Below are 27,570 nucleotides of genomic sequence, written 5' to 3'. Positions count from 1 at the left end.
GCGCTACAAAAAACACACAAATATTTTGGAAAAATCAACCTTTAGTTCCATACACCCAGCGATGTTTGTTTGACATTGCCTTCAATCCATTGTTTTGATTGTTATTTTGTTTCGGGTGGTAAGTGATGGATCGATGTTTCAAGCACCTACCGCCATATATAGATCAGTCCAAGCTCCTCTATGGTACTGATGCTTCAAGCAGCTACCGCCATCTATAGAACAGTGCAGAATCTCCTATGGTACCGATGTTTCAAGCAGCTACCGCCATCTATAGATCAGTCCAGGCTTTTCTATGACCATCACCTTACGTATCAATCTACCCTGAGCTTCCAAGCTACTAAAGCTCGATAAAAACTAAAGTCTCTAAATCCGTGTTGACTTTTGAATATTTGTGAACCTCGTAGATCCGATATTTTCCTCACTACAGGTGAAATATGAAGATAATTTTGTTAATTTGGTAAAACAACACTCATAACTCGACGCTTGTTTCGATAACCAAAATATCATCTTCAGAGATTAAAGATAAACTTAGAATTACAAATATATATAACCTAAAAGTTGAAACCATTGATTGTATTTTTTTTTAAAGAAAAAACTTAGATATAGTTCTGTTTCACACGACGTGTAAATCTCAATGTTTGGTTCGCATCGATTGTATTCCCTGTAGAAGAAAGTAATAAAGTATATCCTGAAAACAGGGATTCAATAACATTTCGGAGAGTCCTTTCTAACCACGGATAAGGTAAAATATAATTTGAAATGCAGGTGACATGAGGCGACGTTTATTCAGGATACCGTTCTCGGTTTTCACTCGCTTCGTTCTGATCGTTATCGCTACGTGAATCGTTCATTTCGAGTTTCGTTGTTGTCAAAATTTTCCATTATGACAAATTTTCCATGCATGTAGTTCCAGTTTATTAGATTATAGATGACATGTAGCTAATGACGGTGGCTACTACAATGGTTAACAGTAATAGAAAATGATTATAAATATCAAAAGTATTTCGTCTGTTTTGTTTGCTCGGAATAACCTCACAATTTCTTGATTTTATTTATGTAGATATTACTTACTAAAAGACTACTAAAGGCAGAACTGTCTACATAAATCAAACAGTTGATTGAAGCATCTCCACTTTATATTTAATGGATGAAATTGATTGGTTAAGTAATATGAAAGAATTTTTGAGTAACCAAAATCAAATTGACCGAACCTAATCTAACCTAACTTGATCTATAGTAGATGGCTGGTACTTACCATAAAGTAATAATTGCGTATGGAGTGCAACACCAAATATATACAGCTACTATTATTATAGTCATTTTTAGAGTTCTGCATTTTGCTTTTTCTATATTCACTGCTGAACGTCTGAGTCTTATCTTTCCATCGGATAAAGGTTGTGACTCACCTGAAATAGTGAATAGTGCAAGAGTATTTTCAGTTTTTATAATAAGAATCGTTAACTCTCTATTTTTGGAAAATATTTGACCACCGAGCTTATTTTTCAAGTCTGGATACAGAAAATAACCCGAGGAGAGCTGGTGTATAGTCTTGATGAAACAACACTTTCTACTTAACCAAATGCGGTTGCTTTTGATTGATTTTTCGCTGCAATAAGCTTGTATGATACTCGCAAATGATAGTTTTTCCTTTTTGAAGATAGTAGATGAAAATTATTCCACGGGCATCCCGAAAAAAATGACACCATGACATTTTCTGGAAATGGAATGGACTCTGCTTTCTTTGAAGCTGGTTCTCCCTTTTAATCCGTTATTTTGATATCCACTATGATTATCAGCACGCGTATTTTCAGTCGACGATCATCCATCGGATTTTCTGCAGCATTTCTAGAGTAGTCACTTCATTTGGTCGACCGCTGCGATTCTGGTCTTCGCAGGTCATACAGCCTCATTTAAACTCTGCTACTGAATATTTTACTGTTGATATTGAAGAAGCAATTTCAACCAGAATAGAATCTAGTTCAGCTTTTCATTGGTTGGGCTAATGCCTTTCAAATAAAAGTGTTATGTATTCCAATTCACAAATTCACCAAAAACGATCACTATTGATGGCCCCCAAGCAAATATTAAACCACGTGGCGTCTCCAAACTCGCATCAGAGACTGTATAGATTGTGTACTTTCTAATATAGTAGTATTTTTCAAACTGGTATGCGAAATAGGGCTGGAATAGTAGTATAAGGGTCTCAAACTAAACTCTCTGAAAATCTGAGTAACATACCAAGCGTTTTTCCCTGAGAAAAATATGTAATTGTATCTCGAATTAAAGATCATCATTTTAAATATCATAAAAATGAAATTGGTTTGGTTTTAATCTCAAAATGATTTTTTTTCACGTCGTGAATACGGTTTCTCCAGTTTACAGCAGTTACATTTTTAACTTCTGCCTTCGATGGTATATTTAATTTTGATAATTGATGATGATAATTATTGACAAACTGTACTTTCAAGTATTTTCGTTGAAGTTCATTCCAATGAAAAGTTTTTTTCGCGGCCTCACTCTACTAACTAATTTCTGCCTCAACGGGAAAACATTTTGGTAAACACTATCGAATGCACTGTTACACGGCTCGAAATGAACTAACACAGACATAATATATACAAATATAAATATAATGATAGTGTCTATTCTATTTTATTTCATTTAACTGAAGTTTATTCACTGGATCACATTGATACAACGATTAAATAGCGACTTACTTTGTATAGATTTGGAATTTCTGAATATCTCGCACATTATGGCGGTGTAGGCTACAATTATCACAAATAAAGGTATGAAGTACATGAAAGTAACACACAAAAAATTGTAGGCTATCTCTTGAGATGGTGTAGTGAAAAAATCAAATGATACACATTGAGTAAATTGTGGGACGTTCGAGGGCGACTTTACACTAAATACGAAGCTCTGAAACAAACAAAAAACATGATTGAATATTTTGAATTGTTTAAAAATGTCTATTTATGAGGGTTGTTCGAAAAATTTCTGAACTAACAATGAAATAAGACATTTTAAGTCTTAGTATAGCCAAGCCTTTCTCTTTTTAACTATTTTTTGCTGTCTAAAAATATGCGTTGACATATACGATAACTTCAATCAAATCAAACTTCATAGGTGGTAGATCTGGTATATACGGTGGATTGGTGAAGTAAATCTAGAATTTTAACCTTAGAAAAGCATTGTTATTTAGCTTACGGTTGTTTTTAACAATTTTTACCTTCACTCGTTTAAAAAAACCGTTGTCATCATTTCGTCTTTGTCTTTTTAGAGTCTTGACTGCTTTAATACTCAATCGATACTCAAGTTTTTCCGTTTTGAGGCAAATTTGATTCTTGTACTTGTTTTTTCCATAAGAAACATTTCTTATGGAAATAGGTCTAATACCACCCACTCAAAAGTAGTATGAGAGTGAAAAAACCGATCATCGGAATAATTCACTTGTAGCCCTGGAGTATTTTGACCCACGCAGCTCAAAAAAATGTTATAATGAACGCTTTTTATTCTATTTAATTCAATTAACGACCTTCGGTGGTTGTTTGAGTGGATTAAATGAAAAAAAAAAAATTCTATTATCCCATTTTTGTGCTCGTATTTTTTTGTGATACGAGAAACTTTTTTCTTTGTTCAATAGTATAATTTTTATACCAACGAATGATAAATAATTACTATTCAATGGTTGAATACAATATCATGGTTTTTCCACTCCATGTAATCCTCGAATTGTTTGAAAATTACGTGAACAATTTATAAATGGGATGAAACGAATTTTTAGAACGCAAGAGTTTGCTTTCATATCAAAATGTTATTGAATTCCACTCGTATAGTTCCATTGTCCACTGACCTTTCATCTTTTTACAGTTTGTCCACTTGAATTGTTAAAATGGAAACGTTTTGTTTCAATATTTTGACCTGAACAAGGCCTAACCATCATTATATGTTAATCAACAATTTTTTAGGTTAAAATTATGTCATTGCAAATTTTGAGAAAAATTTGATACAAAGGGTGTTTCAGAAGTAATATCATGTGAAAATTCCAACGTCTCAATTTTAATTATTGTCATTCAGTGAAGCCGGTTGAGTTTGATTATCATTTGATGTCGATTCACAACAATTCAGGTCAATTGAGATCATTTGGCGCCAATTTTTGACAGATATTGTGGATTAACATCAATTTAAGCCTATTGAGTCTAAATTATCATTTGATATTGATCAATGATATTTTTTGATGTCTATTGACGTCGATTGATGTCGATTCACAACAATTCAGGTCAATTGAGATCATTTGGAGTCAATTTTCGACAGATATTGTGGATTAACAAACATTAAAGCCTCTTGAGTCCTTATTATCATTTGATATTGATCATTGATGTTTTATGATGTCTATTGACGTCGATTGATGTCGAATCACAACAATTCAGGTCAATTGAGATCATTTGGAGTCAATTTTCGACAGATATTGTGGATTAACATGAATTTAAGCCTATTGAGTCTAAATTATCATTTGATATTGATCAATGATATTTTTTGATGTCTATTGACGTCGATTGATGTCGATTCACAACAATTCAGGTCAATTGAGATCATTTGGAGTCAATTTTCGACAGATATTGTGGATTAACAAACATTAAAGCCTCTTGAGTCCTTATTATCATTTGATATTGATCATTGATGTTTTATGATGTCTATTGACGTCGATTGATGTCGAATCACAACAATTCAGGTCAATTGAGATCATTTGGAGTCAATTTTCGACAGATATTGTGGATTAACATGAATTTAAGCCTATTGAGTCTAAATTATCATTTGATATTGATCAATGATATTTTTTGATGTCTATTGACGTCGATTGATGTCGATTCACAACAATTCAGGTCAATTGAGATCATTTGGAGTCAATTTTCGACAGATATTGTGGATTAACAAACATTAAAGCCTCTTGAGTCCTTATTATCATTTGATATTGATCATTGATGTTTTATGATGTCTATTGACGTCGATTGATGTCGAATCACAACAATTCAGGTCAATTGAGATCATTTGGAGTCAATTTTCGACAGATATTGTGGATTAACATGAATTTAAGCCTATTGAGTCTAAATTATCATTTGATATTGATCAATGATATTTTTTGATGTCTATTGACGTCGATTGATGTCGATTCACAACAATTCAGGTCAATTGAGATCATTTGGAGTCAATTTTCGACAGATATTGTGGATTAACAAACATTAAAGCCTCTTGAGTCCTTATTATCATTTGATATTGATCATTGATGTTTTATGATGTCTATTGACGTCGATTGATGTCGAATCACAACAATTCAGGTCAATTGAGATCATTTGGAGTCAATTTTCGACAGATATTGTGGATTAACATGAATTTAAGCCTATTGAGTCTAAATTATCATTTGATATTGATCAATGATATTTTTTGATGTCTATTGACGTCGATTGATGTCGATTCACAACAATTCAGGTCAATTGAGATCATTTGGAGTCAATTTTCGACAGATATTGTGGATTAACATGAATTTAAGCCTATTGAGTCTAAATTATCATTTGATATTGATCAATGATATTTTTTGATGTCTATTGACGTCGATTGATGTCGATTCACAACAATTCAGGTCAATTGAGATCATTTGGAGTCAATTTTCGACAGATATTGTGGATTAACAAACATTAAAGCCTCTTGAGTCCTTATTATCATTTGATATTGATCATTGATGTTTTATGATGTCTATTGACGTCGATTGATGTCGAATCACAACAATTCAGGTCAATTGAGATCATTTGGAGTCAATTTTCGACAGATATTGTGGATTAACATGAATTTAAGCCTATTGAGTCTAAATTATCATTTGATATTGATCAATGATATTTTTTGATGTCTATTGACGTCGATTGATGTCGATTCACAACAATTCAGGTCAATTGAGATCATTTGGCGCCAATTTTTGACAGATATTGTGGATTAACATCAATTTAAGCCTATTGAGTCTAAATTATCATTTGATATTGATCAATGATATTTTTTGATGTCTATTAACGTCGATTGATGTCGATTCACAACAATTCAGGTCAATTGAGATCATTTGGAGTCAATTTTCGACAGATATTGTGGATTAACATGAATTTAAGCCTATTGAGTCTAAATTATCATTTGATATTGATCAATGATATTTTTTGATGTCTATTGACGTCGATTGATGTCGATTCAAAACAATTCAGGTCAATTGAGATCATTTGGCGTCAATTTTCGACAGATATTGTGGATTAACATGAATTTAAGCCTATTGAGTCTAAATTATCATTTGATATTGATCAATGATATTTTTTGATGTCTATTGACGTCGATTGATTTCGATTCACAACAATTCAGGTCAATTGAGATCATTTGGAGTCAATTTTCGACAGATATTGTGGATTAACATCAATTTAAGCCTATTGAGTCTAAATTATCATTTGATATTGATCAATGATATTTTTTGATGTCTATTAACGTCGATTGATGTCGATTCACAACAATTCAGGTCAATTGAGATCATTTGGAGTCAATTTTCGACAGATATTGTGGATTAACATGAATTTAAGCCTATTGAGTCTAAATTATCATTTGATATTGATCAATGATATTTTTTGATGTCTATTGACGTCGATTGATGTCGATTCAAAACAATTCAGGTCAATTGAGATCATTTGGCGTCAATTTTCGACAGATATTGTGGATTAACATGAATTTAAGCCTATTGAGTCTAAATTATCATTTGATATTGATCAATGATATTTTTTGATGTCTATTGACGTCGATTGATTTCGATTCACAACAATTCAGGTCAATTGAGATCATTTGGAGTCAATTTTCGACAGATATTGTGGATTAACATGAATTTAAGCCTATTGAGTCTAAATTATCATTTGATATTGATCAATGATATTTTTTGATGTCTATTGACGTCGATTGATGTCGATTCACAACAATTCAGGTCAATTGAGATCATTTGGCGCCAATTTTTGACAGATATTGTGGATTAACATCAATTTAAGCCTATTGAGTCTAAATTATCATTTGATATTGATCAATGATATTTTTTGATGTCTATTAACGTCGATTGATGTCGATTCACAACAATTCAGGTCAATTGAGATCATTTGGAGTCAATTTTCGACAGATATTGTGGATTAACATGAATTTAAGCCTATTGAGTCTAAATTATCATTTGATATTGATCAATGATATTTTTTGATGTCTATTGACGTCGATTGATGTCGATTCAAAACAATTCAGGTCAATTGAGATCATTTGGCGTCAATTTTCGACAGATATTGTGGATTAACATGAATTTAAGCCTATTGAGTCTAAATTATCATTTGATATTGATCAATGATATTTTTTGATGTCTATTGACGTCGATTGATTTCGATTCACAACAATTCAGGTCAATTGAGATCATTTGGAGTCAATTTTCGACAGATATTGTGGATTAACATGAATTTAAGCCTATTGAGTCTATATTATCATTTGATATTGATCAATGATATTTTTTGATGTCTATTGACGTCGATTGATGTCGATTCAAAACAATTCAGGTCAATTGAGATCATTTGGCGTCAATTTTTGTCATTCCTCGGATAACAAAGTTCATGTTGGGAAGAAAATTCGACAAAATATTTTTTAGAAAGGCCAAATAGACATTCGTGAATAACATAGGAATTTTCTTCTGTCCAAAACTGTGATTTACGTGAATCATTTTTCCCGTCTTTTGAAAATTGAACTTCATCTGTAAATAGTGTCCCGTATAGCGTTGATCGTTGAATCACAAATTATTTGTTGAATAATTCTGCATAATATTCAATTTGTTATTCAATATTTCATCAGTTCTATTCTATTGATAATGATAATGATAATTATAAAACTTGCAGTTAATTTTCTTTGATTTGTTTCTGTTTCTTCGTCCCAAATCAATTGATTCTCAATTTTCGGTTTATAATTATAAAGTACAAAATTAAATTTCCCACTTTTACATTATATAGATTCCCGCCTTAGGTAAATCTTACCTGCGGTATGCAATATATGAAGGATGCACTCCAGGCAACTGTTAACATAATTTTTCCTCGACGTCTTGCATCGCTTACCCGAAGTGGATACAAAACCGCGAAATACCGATCCAAGGAAACGCAAACTATGATATTGCTACTCAGGTAAGGCCCCAATACCCTCAGAAAGAGGAATACTTTGCAAGCCACGTTTCCAGCCAACCAACGCCCCGTTAACCTCCATCCTACCTGTAAACAAAAACAATAAATTAATGTAAAGTTTAACTTGGAAACTCGAGATTAAAACGTTGCTATATTTCCTAATTTCCCTCGTATATTAAAGTATAAACAAGTTAAAAAACGTGTTTACGAAATTAACCTCAAAATAAGATTCACAAAATGCTAAGTTAACACCGTGATTGGAGGCGTTTTTTCTCACGAAGAATTTTGAGAGACAAGAAAATGAAAACATGTTAAAAAACGCTTCAACTCTTGATAAAACTGAAGATTTTCGAGAATTAGGAAAAAAAGAATGTCGTCAAAAATTGGAAAGGGATAAGAACCATTCGAAAATTAATTTATACCCCCAAAGATAGGATAAAATAATGAAAAGTGATTGTAAATATCCATTAATAGATAGCAGATAAAGAAGAAGGTTATTCAAACACAGCTAGGTCTATAAAATCTAATACTCCAGGTAATTAATATTTGCTTGATTATATAGACAACGATAAACTACAAAGAAAGAAAAATAACTTATCTAACTCTGTTTTTATAATACCCATATGGAAACTAAACTATATCTATTCATTTCCCATTTTCTTCGAACACAAATATTTACTTAGGATATTTTAGAAACGTTTGACAATTTACTGATTGATCTTTTTCCGTTATATAGAAAGAGATGTTTTTCTAAGAATTACCTCGAACACAAACACGAAAGGAGCTTTCATTCTCTCGGATATTGTTTTCAAAGAAATCGAAATAATAACATCAATAGAATATGTACTAAATTGAAGCTACAATCTTTATAATGTTCACTTCGTTACTGAGTTTCATGGTACCAATAAATCTTCTTAATACGAAGCTGGATAATAGGATTTCAGTGTGAACTAAAATATTAAAAATATGTGAATCCAACTACAAATCCATCAGGTTCTCTTCATCATTCATTATTATGCATTATGGCTAGCGCTTTGGGCACCTACAAATCCCTTCATTGGAACGAATTATTCCCTCTGTTCTTTTTGTCGTTGGTCCTGACTTAGTTTGTCGCTATTTCTGCATTTTGATTTCCAGTCTACCATTTCTAGGATTCTAGTATCTTCTTCAATTTGCTTTCTCCAAGTATTTCTTGGTCTATCATTGCATCTTGGCCATGGAAGAGGTTTTCATCAATAAATTCTTGGTCTATTGGTCTACTAATGCCTCTTGGTCATGGAGGAAACTCTCATCAATAAATTATTGGTCTACCAATGCCTCTTAGCCGTGGAGGAAGTTCTCATCAATAAATTATTGGTCTATTGGTCTACCAATGCCCCTTGGCCATGGAGGAAGCTCTCATCAATAAATTCTTGGTCTATTGGCCTACCAATGCCTCTTGGTCATGGAGGTGGTTCTTATCAATAAATTCCTGATCTGCCACTGCCTCTTGGCCTTAGAGGAAGTTCTCATCAATAAATTCTTGGTCTACCAATGCTTCTTGGCCATGGAGGGAGTTCTCATCAATAAATTCTTGGTCTATTGGTCTACTAATGCCTATTGGTCATGGAGGAGGCTCTCATCAATAAATCCTCTGGTCTTGTATGAACCTGCTACGTCATTACTTTGGCCATTACTTGCAGGCTTCTTGTCTGTAAGCTGGTCTACTTTGAGAGGAGTGTAGATAAAGTTAATTTGCTCTAGAAAGATCGAAATTTTGCCGAGTAATACTCAATAGAAAAAAAAATATGTGCTCTAAGAATAAATCTTTGTAGGGCCAGATATTTATCGCCCAATGAAAGATATATAATCTGCAAATGTACTTATTTAAGATGATGAAAAATATTTATTGAATGCTTTTAGTTGTTGTACATGAATTTCTAGGATATTATTTAGACTTAAACTATGTTGAGATCGTTGAAAATATGAAGGACTAATTCAGGATTTTGGTAGAAATCTACTATTCACGTTCTTTTGTAGTATTTTTGGATTTTTCGAAATGTTTTCTTCAATATATTATAGATTCAGTATACAATCTTCTGGCTGTTACCAGACGAGTTACAAATCATACATCAAATGCACATCAGCAAATCCACTAAAGATAAATTTTACCATATTGAAACTTCAAATTCGATGTGATAATTATTGATGACAGATTTTGAAAATTTTGACAGCAAATTGACATTAAAAATTATTAATTTCAATTATTAATCTTTTTCAAGTTGTTACTTATGACAGTAATTAGATCTTCTATAGTATCTAGTACAAATATTTAGTAGTTTAAATGGATAATTACAATTTATGATAATTTTTTTGAGAATGTTTCTTTATGGCGAACGGTTTTTCTAGACAAGTACAACGATCTAAAAATCTACATATCTCCTAAACCATATATTTTATCAAACATACGTTCATCCTAATGGAAAACAGTGAAATTTTCAAATTAACTCTCCAAATGTGACAAAACGCAGTCGTGTGTTGTTCTTGCCTAATTTTTAATTCAACAATGAGATGATTCGTTTACAAGTTACCAATATTCAACGCTCCAGTCTCCCATTCGAAACGAATGGGAATAAATTCATATTTGATCATAGTTGGGTACACTGCATCAATTTAAAATAGGAAAAAACTTATTTGCCTCATTTCCAGAATGCAAATAGAAGCCTCGGTGTTCCATAGAATTTATTCGCAATCAATTGCAATTATAGAGAACGTTGTACGGTCAAATTTCCACGGAATTTAGTACCACAGTTTTTTTTGCAATTATCGGTAAAGGACTCAACCTATGGCGTAACCTGAAGCGAATTTTAAAATAAAAAATTAATCAGAAAATTAGTAATAGCTTATAGAAGAACAGCCGTGCCAAGCTAAATAATAAAAAACATAAGTAGACAACAGTTTTCTATGTCTAGGATAGTGAAAAATTTTTCTTTTAACTTTGCTTCAGACAATTTTCTGTATTAGTACGAACGCCGATCCTGCCTAGATGTATTGGAACTCTAAAATTTTTATAAACCCGTTCGATGTTTGAAGTTTTTATTATAGCACGCGGTTTATTTACATTGCTTTTGTCGAATAATTTCTAGTACAGGCTATTTTTTGTTTTGTTTCTTTATTTTCTGGAAATTTTGAGAAGTCTTCTGGGAAATATAAGGAGCTTTCGAATCCCAGCTTAGTCAATTTATAATAAATAGTCGTGGAAAGTAATTAAAGAATTTAAATACATTATTAAGCTAGTTAACTGATGGGTAAATTATATAAATTAATAGGTTAGAACTCTAAAATTTTCATAAACACGTTTGATGTTTGAAGTTTTTATTATAGCAAGCGGTTTATTTACATTGCTTCTGTCGAATAATTTCTAGAACAGTTTATTTTTTATTTTGATTCTTTATTTTCTGGAAATTTTGAGAATTCTTCTGGGAAATATAAGGAGCTTTCGAATCCCAGCTTAGTCAATTTATAATAAATAGTCGTGGAAAGTAATAAAAGAATTTAAATACATTATTAAGCTAGTTAACTGATGGGTAAATTATATAAATTAATAGGTTAGAACTCTAAAATTTTCATAAACACGTTTGATGTTTGAAGTTTTTATTATAGCAAGCGGTTTATTTACATTGCTTCTGTCGAATAATTTCTAGAACAGTTTATTTTTTATTTTGATTCTTTATTTTCTGGAAATTTTGAGAATTCTTCTGGGAAATATAAGGAGCTTTCGAAGCCCAGTTTAGTTAATTTATAATAAACAGTCGTGGAAAGTAATAAAAGAATTCAAATACATTATTAAGTTAGTTAAGTGATGAGTAAATTATATAAATTAATAGGTTAGAACTCTAAAATTTTCATAAACCCATTTGATGTTTGAAGTTTTTATTATAGCAAGCGGTTTATTTACATTGCTTCTGTCGAATAATTTCTAGAACAGTTTATTTTCTATTTTGTTTCTTTATTTTCTGTAAATTTTGAGAATTCTTCTGGGAAATATAAGGAGTTTTCGAAGCCCAGTTTAGTTAATTTATAATAAATAGTCGTGGAAAGTAATAAAAGAATTTAAATACGTTATTAAGCTAGTTAACTGAAGAGTAAATTATATAAATTAATAGGTTAGAACTCTAAAATTTTCAAAAACACGTTTGATATTTGAAGTTTGTATTATAGCACGCGGTTTATTTACATTGCTTCTGTCGAATAGTTTCTAGTACAGCCTATTTATTTGTTTTGTTTCTTTATTTTGTGGAAATAGTAGAAAGTCGTAGAAAGTAATAAAAGAATTTAAATAAATTATTCAGTTAGTTGAGTGTATTGTAATAAATAAGAAAAACATAACAGTATGGATTCTTCGAAATGCTCGTATAAATCTGGTAAATGATCGATGATTTTATTTTCTATTTATAGTTTCAATTTCAGATCAACTGTATTATGTAAACATTCCAAAATTCATAATATTTTTTGCTGTACCAAATACAAATACAGATATTTATTTATATTTATATTTGAAATAAATACATAAAATATCAGTTTCAATATTATTTATTGAATAAATTAAATTATCGCAATAACGTTGTTTATCGTGACTGTAATTTACTTTTTTCGTTTCGTGGAAATGTGAGTGGGTGTTTTTACCATGGAATACGGAAAAGAAAAACGAATTATTAGAGATGTTCGTTCGAGATAATTAAATTAGCGAAGAGACATACCTCGATTTTCGTTACTATTTCCTGTAATAAATAACAAGGATAAATTACTGTGATAATTGCTATTCATGATATAAATGTTGACAATTTATTACGAATTCCATTTCATCGTTTTAACGTTTATTTTTACAAAGCAATTTCAATTGAAATTCCAACTTAGGGGAGTGCGATATCATCTGGAACTTTTTAATTTAAACTCCATTTTTTTTATCATTTAAAATGCGTTTCACAAAAAAATATTGGGAGTTTGTCAACAAAGAAACGTCGTGCAAGAAGTCGCGAATCAGGTGACAAAGAAAATATGCAATACGTAAATTCTAAATAAATTTACGCCATCTAGCGGTGAGATAGACTTATAAGATGATTTAGTACAGGAATGATATTAGATTATAAGTTTATCTTCATTTTTTTTTCAACTAAACTTCCACGAACCGAACCACTACAAAATATATTGTCAAACAGACTTTCTTTTCTTTTAATGATTATCATTGCCTAGCATAGAGTATTTTAGACTACTATGAATGCTATAAATAACAAATATGGTTACAAAACTTGTCAGTTGTCACTATATTACCCCGATCTCAATTCTATTGCACTTTTTTGTGCGTTCGAGACATTTCTGTGTACAGAATTTTACTACAATGTTTCATAATGACTACAAATATTTTATTTGTGGGGCCGAATTAAAGATCTCGTTCACACCGATAGATCTACGACAAGAGATGATTTGATTTAAAGAATTCGATAGGTAATACGAAGTATTTGAATGGCATAAATTGAAACTGGTGGTTCAAGAATGTCAAAGACAGCAAAATTAGTCCTGTCAGATTGAAATCAATATATTTTTCCTAAGAATAAAACTTTAACCCGCACGCCTCGCCTCGCCACGCCAACCAATAATCGGCGTAATGTTTGATTGTGTTTTAATACCCTCTGTCAGTATTTTCAATAAATAATTACAATTTATACAATTATATACATATATTTTATCGAGTTAAACAAATAGTACCTTAAAAAATCCATTTTTGCTATGTTTAGATTGTACAGGTTGTCCCTGTGGAAGTTACTTATTGTTAACCATTTAGGCATGACGTTTAAAAAAAATTGTTGTACGTCATTAAGCCCGCACGCCTCGCCACGCCACGCCAACCAATAATCGGCGTAATGTTTGATTCTGTTTTAATACCACCAGTGAGTATTTCCAATAAATAATTACAATTTATGATTAGGTTCTACAGAATGTCTTTTTATAGCAAACGGTTTCTTTGACATGTACAACGATCTAAAAATCGACATATCTCCTAAACCATAAATTTTATCGAGTTAGACAAAGAATACCTTTTTGTTGAAAAATCGATAAAATAATCCATTTTTGCTATTTTAAGATTATACAGGTTGTCCCTGTGGAATTTACGGATTGTTAACCATTAGGCATGACGTTTAAGAAAAAATGTTGAACGTGATTCAGCTCGCACGCCTCGCCTCGCCACGCCAACCATCAACTGACATAGTGTTTGATTGTGTTTTAATACCTCCTGTCAGTATTTTCAATGAATAATTACAATTTATGATTAGTTTCTACAGAATTTCTTTTTATGGTGAACGGTTTCTTTGGCATGTACAACAATCGAAATATCTCCTAAACCATAAATTTTATCGAGTTGGACAAAGAATACCTTTTTGTTGAAAAATCGATTAAAAATCCATTTTTGCTATCTTTACATTGTACAGATCGTCCCTGTGAAAGTTCTGGATTGTTAACCATTGACATGATGTTTGAGAAAAGTTTTTGAAAGTCATTGAGCCCGCACGTACGCCTCGCCACGCCACGCCACACCTATAAACAGCGTAATGTTTAATAAAAAAAGGAATTATGTAAAATTACAAAATTAGGCAGTCGACTCGTAATTATAGAGGACAGGGTTCGATTCACACCCTCAACACATCCCCCCAGCAAATATTTCTTGTAAAAATTTCGTTATTTCTTGAAGCTACGATTATAAAGTATTTGTTTCAATTGCGCCCATGTAAACGTCATTCTTTCTTCATAGTAATTCTTCATAGTTGCACACCCTGTACGTGCGATTCTATTTTCTCATCTACTTAGTTTGGTTTTCGTTTTTTGTTTGCGCACCTCACAGTGAAATTGGACGAGTAAAATCCGAAGCATTGGAAATATTTCGTTTTGCGAAGTATCCCGGCTCATATTGCAAACAAAAATAATGGAGAAATATCACAGTACTTCCATTAGTAATTGAGCAAAACAAGAATTATTGATGAAAACGATGTACTCGAGAGGATTTACGTCCTGCATTTGTGCAGGGATTATATCAATTTCTTCCTGCAAATAAATAATAACAAGGTCGAATATCATTCTAGGACAAAGCCACGGCTTTTCCCCAGATATGTGAACTATATATACAGGGTAGTATAGTTAACTTTCGTATGCAATCAATTTTATTCAACATTTATCGATTAGAATTTATTTTAGATGCTATAGACAAAATATGTTTGCTCCAAACGTTAACTACTCTTAGCTGTTTATCCTGAAGCCTACTCTGTCTACCGTGTCTGTAGATAAACCAGTATAGCCGTTTGCACATGAAATTCAGAAAAACTGCAACCCATTCTTATAATTAAAATAAATAAATAACGAGACCTGCAGCTGCATTGTTTTGTGGAATATAGTGTATTTGGACAGATCCTGCTCTAATATACAACTTGTAGTTAAATAATCGATTGGAAATATCTAGAAAGCCGTAAAACCTCCGATGGTGTACAGAAACTTTGCAGGAAATTGGGGTTGTAACCCATAGATCCTAAAGTGGATGTACATGGGAGTTGTAAGATCAATCATCACATATGGGGCAGTGGTTTGAGGTACCAGAACTAGTTTGAATACCACGAGAATCAATTTCTCAAAGGTACAAAAACTGACTTGCTTATTTGCAGTTGGGGTAATGAAAACTTGCACTAGAAGTGATTCTCCCGTCTCTCCACGTAGTACTAGAAAGCGTGGCAGAGAAAACATCAGTTAGAAGGTTCAGAGACGGAATCATTAAAGAAAACTCGTTCCTAAATAATGACGAAACCTAGGACATGCCTCAGGACGTTAGAACGAAAAAGTTGAGAAAAATTTCACCTTAATAATGAACTGTAAAAGCAAGTGGGAACAAAACACCATTAAATGGGATCAAAAATAGCAGACGGAACTGGATTAGGAATGTACGGGCTCAAAATTAATCACTCTAAAAGCTTGTACCAAACATTTTTCAACCAGAACTTAATGCAATTGAAAAATGTGTTTCAATATAAAGAGGAGCTATCGCAAACAGGAAATCATCATCCTGTCCGATAGTCAAGCAGCCGTTTGGGATTGTTTAAAAGGGAACTAATAATCCCTTTGTGGGACCCGAACTTTCTTTGGTATCAGCTACAGAATAATGGAAAAAGCACTGGAAACAAAGACTTCTGGGAAACTATAATCTAGAATAGATCTACTAAATGTTTCAACCTAAGTAAGAACAATATACGAATACTATTAGCAGATTTTGTTGCACAGAGGACGAAACCTCTATCCACATTCTCTGGAAATGTCAAAAGACTAAGGAGCTCCAGAGTACTACACCTGGAAGCGTTTGACATAGAAGACGAAGATCTTTGGCAATCAAAGCAATTCCACATTGTAGATTTTTTAAAATGAGTGGAATTGATGGATCAACCGTAAACACTGGGTTCTATCTATGATTATAAAAATTCTTGCTCAAGAGGTGATCAATCTTCATGCCATTAGTGAAGATGGTCACCCTATTCTATACAGAATTGTTGTTGTTATTTACTTCCATCATATTTTCGCTCATACAATAATAATATGTTTGAATTGGCGCAGTCAATAGGATCTATGATATATTTCAATAAATGCCGCGTTTAGTATATGATTTTAATAGAGTATTCAATGGTGTATTTTACTCACGGTGTTATCCAATTACATTCGAATAGAAATAACAAGCTCACCTCTAGAGGAATCATGATAAAAGTAACAATCAAATACGCTATAGCGAGATGAGTGATCATTAAACTTATTCTTGATTTCCGATGCCTCGAGCGGAATAATGATATCAACACAGTTAAATTCCCTACGGCAGCAACGACAAATAAAGCACAATACACTGATATTTCTCTAAAGTTCGGTTGAGCCCAAAGTTCTGAATTGTAAAAGGTCTCACTGTCACTGTAATTATTGAAGTCAATATTATCTAACGTCGTCTGGTTGTTTCTAGTTGCCATAATCCCATTTGAAAATCAATTTTAGAGCATCCGTTTCACGAAAAATTCCAATAGAGCTTATCTGATTCTCTACCTTCCGAATATATTCGACCTGGAACAAAATATGGCACAGTTAGTTCATAAGTGTGAGGAAAATAAATTTTTTGGTATTCTTTTATGAAATTCCACAACTACATATTGATTTTTATCATTTTGATGATATTAAATTATTGGAAATTGGTGTTAAGTGATAAAATTAGTCATTAATTACATCCTGATGATAATCAAACGCAAAATAGACGTACGAAGCTATTGAGGAGCTGGTACAGATACGAATCACTTCTTGGTAATTAAACAGAATAATAAAGACGAATACTGTCTCTGATAACGATAACATCATGATTCATCGAGACTAGAAGCTGAACAGAATGAAAGGGAATCGAAGGAGCTCATAAAGTAGTGAAGCAAAAAATAAAAAGGGTGATAACCAAAACCAGAAACCACCTTAATAAACAAATCCCCACAAGGGAATTTGAAGAATACGACAATTAGATTGTGTACCGAGAAGGTTTTAGAGACGAAAATAGACATTGAGAAACAAAATTTGGATCTGCATATGCTATTCAACGTTTACAGATAGACCTTTTGATGCCATCAAGGGAATAAAATGCGTCAAGCAATAAAAAAGTTCAATATACAAGATAAATTCAGGGAACTAGTGGAAATTACAAATACCAATAGAAGAGGAGCTTTGTGAGGAAGTAAATTTAACGAAAATATAAGGAGTTTGATGTCAAAATACAGACGAAGAACTGAAATAAAAAAGATAATAGAAGTAGACAGTGTTAGAGATAGAAAAACCACGTTCTGTGCCCCAAAACCAGAAGTGGCGAGCTTTCCAACTTTGCGGCTGACGCACGACCTGAACCGAGTTCTTATCTTCCTATAACTCCGGAAGTCTTAAGACTGTATCATACTGAATAAACTGTTTACACCACCACTACTCCAGCACTCCCATTTACACTGTCTGACGCGCGTTTCGATAACCGTCTTCAGAGATTGAAGGTAAACAGTTTACCAGGAATTCCAACTTAGTTATAAGTCCGTATCCTACAGCTGTTGGAGACAGAAAAACCAATAAAGGAAGAAATACTAAGACATATAGAATTGAGAAAAAAATAGAACAGGAAAGGAAAAAAACCTGAGCTAAAGCAGTGAAGTTTGAAGGAACTTAATTCAAGACAAAAGAAAAATGAAGTTAAGCAAATAGAAAACTATGAAGATTCAAAGGATTCTGAAGGATCGCAATTTAGCTCACGGGAGACTTAGAACTGGACGAAGAAACTGATGATCGTAGTATCTATAATAATTTAAGTGTGATACTAGCGAATATTGAAGTTAATTTTTATGTTTTGATAAAAAAAATTCTTAGTTATTATTCGGGTTAAGAGATGAAAATATCTTATCTTCGAACGAAACCATGGTGATTTTTTTCCCTTGATATGTACAATCTGTGTATCAGCGATGTCTCATGATCTTCCTTGACCTTCAGCCACGAACGGGTAGGGCCCTTTCACACCAAACGAATCCGAATCAATCAGAATCACTCCCAATCAAGTTGAATCTGATTGACCGCCTTCAGACCGGACGAATCTGGTTCAATCAGGTTTGATTCGAGGTCGCACTTGATTCAATCTGTCAGATTCCTCATCCGGTCAGTCTTGAATCAACAACCATACGAGATGGACGTGGATAAAAATCACAGTACACAGAAATCTCATATCTTCTGTGTGGAGGAAAATTGGCGAAGCATTAAACATTCCAGGTAAGAATTATTCAGGTTGATTCTGCTGGTGTGAAAGAGTGGAGATGACGAATCAGATTCAACTTGATTCGGATTCGTTTGGTGTGAAAGGGGCCGTACAGCTACAATGAACTTTTGCGATTAATTTGAATAAGTTCTAAAATACCAACCGAATGTATCATAACCTCCTTTAAATTTGAATTTTCATAGATTGTATGACGATGTCACAGGAAATGTCATTAAGACTGATGTTTGAAACTTGGAATAATCAATAAGCGAAAAAAGTATGAGAACGATTTTATGTTGTGAGTATACTTTTTTTTTCGTAAATATTCAGAGTATAGATTCAATTGCTGGATTGCTATGTAGAATATTTAATCAATTTTGTATTTTTAACAGTAAATATGCGAAATGTTTGTTGAGTTACCTACCTATAACATTTTATGATCACGTTCTATTCATTTGGTAGTATACAGTTTCGAGTTTCATTTGTAATTATGCTATTTTATACGTGATTAAATCCGTAAGCGTAAAATTTACATACCGGTATGATTGTTAATGAAATAACAACAACACCGACTGTAATATTTGTCAAAACTGTGAATTCCCGTTGGTTTTTGATCACTTTTTAAATTTAGTTAGAAAACAGAGTAACTACATATTTTTAATATCTATAATATGATAAGTATTGCATCACTCTTTAAGTCGTATGACTGACACACAGATGGCGTTACCTTTTCCCAAATGACGTTTCTGAAGTACCAACTACGTGTAAGAAGAAGAAAGTGACAGCCATTTAAATAAAGCTACTTTTGTTATTTATCATTATTTATCATCAAAAATAATGTAGAAGCTCAGCAATGAAATCAAAAATATTTCTTATTAGTTTACTGAATTTAAACGATGATGGTTACCGTTCTGATCGTCCAATTCAAGTGGTTACTTCAAAAAACAACAAATAAGTCCACAAATTGGGTTTTTCTATCGAAAATTGAAATTTCAGGAGATAGCAGAGGCCATAAACGTACCAGAAAACAGTTCACAATTCTGCATAAACATTTAACCATAAGAAAGCTTTTTTCGGAGTGGGTGCCGCGTTTACTCACAGTCGATCAAAAACAACAACGTGGTGATGATTCAGAGCAGTGTTTGGTTATGTAAAACAGGTTTTTTGCATCGATATATCACAATGGATGAAGTATGGATCCATCACTTTACTCCTGAATCAAAAAGATCATTATCTGAGTGGATTACAGTCGGTGAAACACGTCCGAAGCGTCCAAAGACACAACAGTCAGCTGGGAAGCTTATGGCTACAGTATTTTGAGATACGCATGGAATATTGTTCAAAGGCTATCTTCTAAATGGAGAAACAATCAATAGCGAGGACTACATAGAGTTGTTGGATCGTTTGAATTCACAATCAAGGAAAAATGGCCTCATATGTCGAAGAAAAAATCACTGTTTCAATAAGGCATTGCCCCGGTTCATAAGTCGATGGCAACAATGAACGAATTACAATTCGACTTGCTCTCTCATCCACAATATAGTCCAGATCTGGCCCTCAGTGACTACTGGCGATACGTTTATATAAAAAAATACTCGCCGGTAAGAAATTCAGCTCAAATGACATGTTTTCCCAATTGATTGATATCAAAAATAAAACAAGGTCTCAAATATCTGATAACCCAAACTCAAACTTCTATCACGGGACAAACACGTTGGGTGCCCTGTAGAAAACTTTGAGCTGAGCTAATAAATAATCAAAGTTTATGACCTCGACCTCCAAAAAAACTACGAAAAAATTGTTTTTTTTTTTCAATTTTCGTTGATTATAACCCTAAAGGGCTAGTTTTTGAAAACCGGAAATTCTGATATTTTGCAGTCTTGTTTGTAATGTTGATGTAATGAGAAATCCAAATTTATAACCTCGACCTCCGAACGCAACTTTGCCAAAAGTCGAAAAAACTACGAAAAAATAGTTTTTTTTTTCAATTTTCGTTGATTATAACCCTAAAGGGCTAGTTTTTGAAAACCGGAAATTTTGATATTTTGCAGTCTTGTTTATAATGTTGGCCTAATCAAAAATCCAAATTTATGACCTCGACCTCCGAACGCAACTTTGCCAAAAATCGAAAAAATTACGAAAAAATAGTTTTTTTTTTTCAATTTTCGTTGATTATAACCCTAAAGGGCTAGTTTTTGAAAACCGGAAATTTTGATATTTTGCAGTCTGGTTTATAATGTTGGCCTAAACAAAAATCCAAATTTATGACCTCGACCTCCGAACGCAACTTTGCCAAAAATCGAAAAAATTACGAAAAAATAGTTTTTTTTTTCAATTTTCGTTGATTATAACCCTAAAGGGCTAGTTTTTGAAAACCGGAAATTTTGATATTTTGCAGTCTGGTTTATAATGTTGGCCTAAACAAAAATCCAAATTTATGACCTCGACCTCCGAACGCAACTTTGCCAAAAATCGAAAAAATTACGAAAAAATAGTTTTTTTTTTCAATTTTCGTTGATTATAACCCTAAAGGGCTAGTTTTTGAAAACCGGAAATTTTGATATTTTGCAGTCTGGTTTATAATGTTGGCCTAAACAAAAATCCAAATTTATGACCTCGACCTCCGAACGCAACTTTGCCAAAAATCGAAAAAATTACGAAAAAATAGTTTTTTTTTTCAATTTTCGTTGATTATAACCCTAAAGGGCTAGTTTTTGAAAACCGGAAATTTTGATATTTTGCAGTCTGGTTTATAATGTTGGCCTAATCAAAAATCCAAATTTATGACCTCGACCTCCGAACGCAACTTTGCCAAAAATCGAAAAAACTACGAAAAAATAGTTTTTTTTTCAATTTTCGTTGATTATAACCCTAAAGGGCTAGTTTTTGAAAACCGGAAATTTTGATATTTTTCAGTCTGGTTTATAATGTTGGCCTAATCAAAAATCCAAATTTATGACCTCGACCTCCGAACGCAACTTTGACAAAAATCGAAAAAACTACGAAAAAATAGTTTTTTCTTTCAATTTTCGTTGATTATTATCCTAAAGGGCTAGTTTTTGAAAACCGGAAATTTTGATATTTTGCAGTCTGGTTTATAATGTTGGCCTAATCAAAAATCCAAATTTATGACCTCGACCTCCGAACGCAACTTTGCCAAAAATCGAAAAAATTACGAAAAAATAGTTTTTTTTTTCAGTTTTCGTTGATTATAACCCTAAAGGGCTAGTTTTTGAAAACCGGAAATTTTGATATTTTGCAGTCTGGTTTATAATGTTGGCCTAATCAAAAATCCAAATTTATGACCTCGACCTCCGAACGCAACTTTGCCAAAAATCGAAAAAATTACGAAAAAATAGTTTTTTTTTTCAATTTTCGTTGATTATAACCCTAAAGGGCTAGTTTTTGAGAACCGGAAATTTTGATATTTTGCAGTCTGGTTTATAATGTTGGCCTAATCAAAAATCCAAATTTATGACCTCGACCTCCGAACGCAACTTTGCCAAAAATCGAAAAAATTACGAAAAAATAGTTTTTTCTTTCAATTTTCGTTGATTATTATCCTAAAGGGCTAGTTTTTGAAAACCGGAAATTTTGATATTTTGCAGTCTGGTTTATAATGTTGGCCTAATCAAAAATCCAAATTTATGACCTCGACCTCCGAACGCAACTTTGCCAAAAATCGAAAAAATTACGAAAAAATAGTTTTTTTTTCAATTTTCGTTGATTATAACCCTAAAGGGCTAGTTTTTGAAAACCGGAAATTTTGATATTTTGCAGTCTGGTTTATAATGTTGGCCTAATCAAAAATCCAAATTTATGACCTCGACCTCCGAACGCAACTTTGCCAAAAATCGAAAAAATTACGAAAAAATAGTTTTTTTTTTCAATTTTCGTTGATTATAACCCTAAAGGGCTAGTTTTTGAAAACCGGAAATTTTGATATTTTGCAGTCTGGTTTATAATGTTGGCCTAATCAAAAATCCAAATTTATGACCTCGACCTCCGAACGCAACTTTGCCAAAAATCGAAAAAATTACGAAAAAATAGTTTTTTTTTTCAATTTTCGTTGATTATAACCCTAAAGGGCTAGTTTTTGAAAACCGGAAATTTTGATATTTTGCAGTCTGGTTTATAATGTTGGCCTAATCAAAAATCCAAATTTATGACCTCGACCTCCGAACGCAACTTTGCCAAAAATCGAAAAAATTACGAAAAAATAGTTTTTTCTTTCAATTTTCGTTGATTATTATCCTAAAGGGCTAGTTTTTGAAAACCGGAAATTTTGATATTTTGCAGTCTGGTTTATAATGTTGGCCTAATCAAAAATCCAAATTTATGACCTCGACCTCCGAACGCAACTTTGACAAAAATCGAAAAAACTACGAAAAAATAGTTTTTTCTTTCAATTTTCGTTGATTATTATCCTAAAGGGCTAGTTTTTGAAAACCGGAAATTTTGATATTTTGCAGTCTGGTTTATAATGTTGGCCTAATCAAAAATCCAAATTTATGACCTCGACCTCCGAACGCAACTTTGCCAAAAATCGAAAAAATTACGAAAAAATAGTTTTTTTTTTCAATTTTCGTTGATTATAACCCTAAAGGGCTAGTTTTTGAAAACCGGAAATTTTGATATTTTGCAGTCTGGTTTATAATGTTGGCCTAATCAAAAATCCAAATTTATGACCTCGACCTCCGAACGCAACTTTGCCAAAAATCGAAAAAATTACGAAAAAATAGTTTTTTTTTTCAATTTTCGTTGATTATAACCCTAAAGGGCTAGTTTTTGAAAACCGGAAATTTTGATATTTTGCAGTCTGGTTTATAATGTTGGCCTAATCAAAAATCCAAATTTATGACCTCGACCTCCGAACGCAACTTTGCCAAAAATCGAAAAAATTACGAAAAAATAGTTTTTTCTTTCAATTTTCGTTGATTATTATCCTAAAGGGCTAGTTTTTGAAAACCGGAAATTTTGATATTTTTCAGTCTGGTTTATAATGTTGGCCTAATCAAAAATCCAAATTTATGACCTCGACCTCCGAACGCAACTTTGACAAAAATCGAAAAAACTACGAAAAAATAGTTTTTTCTTTCAATTTTCGTTGATTATTATCCTAAAGGGCTAGTTTTTGAAAACCGGAAACTTTGATATTTCGCAGTCTGGTTTATAATGTTGGCCTAAACAAAAATCCAAATTTATGACCTCGACCTCCGAACGCAACTTTGCCAAAAATCGAAAAAATTACGAAAAAATAGTTTTTTTTTCAATTTTCGTTGATTATAACCCTAAAGGGCTAGTTTTTGAAAACCGGAAATTTTGATATTTTGCAGTCTGGTTTATAATGTTGGCCTAAACAAAAATCCAAATTTATGACCTCGACCTCCGAACGCAACTTTGCCAAAAATCGAAAAAATTACGAAAAAATAGTTTTTTTTTTCAATTTTCGTTGATTATAACCCTAAAGGGCTAGTTTTTGAAAACCGGAAATTTTGATATTTTGCAGTCTGGTTTATAATGTTGGCCTAATCAAAAATCCAAATTTATGACCTCGACCTCCGAACGCAACTTTGCCAAAAATCGAAAAAACTACGAAAAAATAGTTTTTTTTTCAATTTTCGTTGATTATAACCCTAAAGGGCTAGTTTTTGAAAACCGGAAATTTTGATATTTTTCAGTCTGGTTTATAATGTTGGCCTAATCAAAAATCCAAATTTATGACCTCGACCTCCGAACGCAACTTTGACAAAAATCGAAAAAACTACGAAAAAATAGTTTTTTCTTTCAATTTTCGTTGATTATTATCCTAAAGGGCTAGTTTTTGAAAACCGGAAATTTTGATATTTTGCAGTCTGGTTTATAATGTTGGCCTAAACAAAAATCCAAATTTATGACCTCGACCTCCGAACGCAACTTTGCCAAAAATCGAAAAAATTACGAAAAAATAGTTTTTTTTTTTCAATTTTCGTTGATTATAACCCTAAAGGGCTAGTTTTTGAAAACCGGAAATTTTGATATTTTGCAGTCTGGTTTATAATGTTGGCCTAATCAAAAATCCAAATTTATGACCTCGACCTCCGAACGCAACTTTGCCAAAAATCGAAAAAATTACGAAAAAATAGTTTTTTCTTTCAATTTTCGTTGATTATTATCCTAAAGGGCTAGTTTTTGAAAACCGGAAATTTTGATATTTTTCAGTCTGGTTTATAATGTTGGCCTAATCAAAAATCCAAATTTATGACCTCGACCTCCGAACGCAACTTTGACAAAAATCGAAAAAACTACGAAAAAATAGTTTTTTCTTTCAATTTTCGTTGATTATTATCCTAAAGGGCTAGTTTTTGAAAACCGGAAATTTTGATATTTTGCAGTCTGGTTTATAATGTTGGCCTAAACAAAAATCCAAATTTATGACCTCGACCTCCGAACGCAACTTTGCCAAAAATCGAAAAAATTACGAAAAAATAGTTTTTTTTTTCAATTTTCGTTGATTATAACCCTAAAGGGCTAGTTTTTGAAAACCGGAAATTTTGATATTTTGCAGTCTGGTTTATAATGTTGGCCTAAACAAAAATCCAAATTTATGACCTCGACCTCCGAACGCAACTTTGCCAAAAATCGAAAAAATTACGAAAAAATAGTTTTTTTTTTCAATTTTCGTTGATTATAACCCTAAAGGGCTAGTTTTTGAAAACCGGAAATTTTGATATTTTGCAGTCTGGTTTATAATGTTGGCCTAATCAAAAATTCAAATTTATGACCTCGACCTCCGAACGCAACTTTGCCAAAAATCGAAAAAACTACGAAAAAATAGTTTTTTTTTCAATTTTCGTTGATTATAACCCTAAAGGGCTAGTTTTTGAAAACCGGAAATTTTGATATTTTTCAGTCTGGTTTATAATGTTGGCCTAATCAAAAATCCAAATTTATGACCTCGACCTCCGAACGCAACTTTGACAAAAATCGAAAAAACTACGAAAAAATAGTTTTTTCTTTCAATTTTCGTTGATTATTATCCTAAAGGGCTAGTTTTTGAAAACCGGAAATTTTGATATTTTGCAGTCTGGTTTATAATGTTGGCCTAATCAAAAATCCAAATTTATGACCTCGACCTCCGAACGCAACTTTGCCAAAAATCGAAAAAATTACGAAAAAATAGTTTTTTTTTTCAATTTTCGTTGATTATAACCCTAAAGGGCTAGTTTTTGAAAACCGGAAATTTTGATATTTTGCAGTCTGGTTTATAATGTTGGCCTAATCAAAAATCCAACTTTATGACCTCGACCTCCGAACGCAACTTTGACAAAAATCGAAAAAACTACGAAAAAATAGTTTTTTTTTCAATTTTCGTTGATTATAACCCTAAAGGGCTAGTTTTTGAAAACCGGAAATTTTGATATTTTGCAGTCTGGTTTATAATGTTGGCCTAGTCAAAAATCCAAATTTATGACCTCGACCTCCGAACGCAACTTTGCCAAAAATCGAAAAAATTACGAAAAAATAGTTTTTTTTTTCAATTTTCGTTGATTATAACCCTAAAAGGCTAGTTTTTGAAAACCGGAAATTTTGATATTTTGCAGTCTGGTTTATAATGTTGGCCTAGTCAAAAATCCAAATTTATGACCTCGACCTCCGAACGCAACTTTGCCAAAAATCGAAAAAATTACGAAAAAATAGTTTTTTTTTTCAATTTTCGTTGATTATAACCCTAAAGGGCTAGTTTTTGAAAACCAGAAATTTTGATATTTTGCAGTCTGGTTTATAATGTTGGCCTAATTAAAAATTCAAATTTATGACCTCGACCTCCGAACGCAACTTTGACAAAAATCGAAAAAACTACGAAAAAATAGTTTTTTCTTTCAATTTTCGTTGATTATAACCCTAAAGGGCTAGTTTTTGAAAACCGGAAATTTTGATATTTTGCAGTCTGGTTTATAATGTTGGCCTAATCAAAAATCCAAATTTATGACCTCGACCTCCGAACGCAACTTTGCCAAAAATCGAAAAAATTACGAAAAAATAGTTTTTTTTTCAATTTTCGTTGATTATAACCCTAAAGGGCTAGTTTTTGAAAACCGGAAATTAGGATATTTTGCAGTCTTGTTTATAATGTTGGCCTAATTAAAAATCCAAATTTATGACCTCGACCTCCGAACGCAACTTTGACAAAAATCGAAAAAACTACGAAAAAATAGTTTTTTCTTTCAATTTTCGTTGATAATAACCCTAAAGGGCTAGTTTTTGAAAACCGGAAATTTTGATATTTTGCAGTCTGGTTTATAATGTTGGCATAATCAAAAATCCAAATTTATGACCTCGACCTCCGAACGCAACTTTGCCAAAAATCGAAAAAATTACGAAAAAATAGTTTTTTTTTTCAATTTTCGTTGATTATAACCCTAAAGGGCTAGTTTTTGAAAACCGGAAATTTTGATATTTTGCAGTCTGGTTTATAATGTTGGCCTAATGAAAAATTCAAGCTACATAAAACAAACAAACATAAATGTCAGAATTAATTGTTGATGAAACATTCTAACATCA

General features: G+C 32.2%; 1 protein-coding gene across 2 annotated transcripts in view; it reads right to left on the bottom strand.

The window, feature by feature from the left end:
- Positions 1-27,570, bottom strand: part of LOC130895940 (adipokinetic hormone/corazonin-related peptide receptor variant I-like) — a 61,010-nt gene that overhangs the window by 18,574 nt on the left and 14,866 nt on the right. For both annotated transcript variants that reach the window (XM_057803598.1, XM_057803599.1), the window contains exons 2-5: positions 16,964-17,327; positions 8,073-8,300; positions 2,718-2,922; positions 1,256-1,406 (exon numbers count right to left, since the gene is read on the bottom strand). In XM_057803598.1, coding sequence (XP_057659581.1) covers positions 1,256-1,406; positions 2,718-2,922; positions 8,073-8,300; positions 16,964-17,236 — 857 coding nt within the window. In that variant the 5' untranslated portion in view covers positions 17,237-17,327. The remainder of the gene's footprint in view (positions 1-1,255; positions 1,407-2,717; positions 2,923-8,072; positions 8,301-16,963; positions 17,328-27,570) is intronic.

This window comes from Diorhabda carinulata, chromosome 6, assembly GCF_026250575.1.
Source record: "Diorhabda carinulata isolate Delta chromosome 6, icDioCari1.1, whole genome shotgun sequence".
In the NCBI taxonomy this organism is placed as follows: Eukaryota; Metazoa; Arthropoda; class Insecta; order Coleoptera; family Chrysomelidae; genus Diorhabda; species Diorhabda carinulata.
This window is presented reverse-complemented; position numbering and strand designations above follow the sequence as displayed.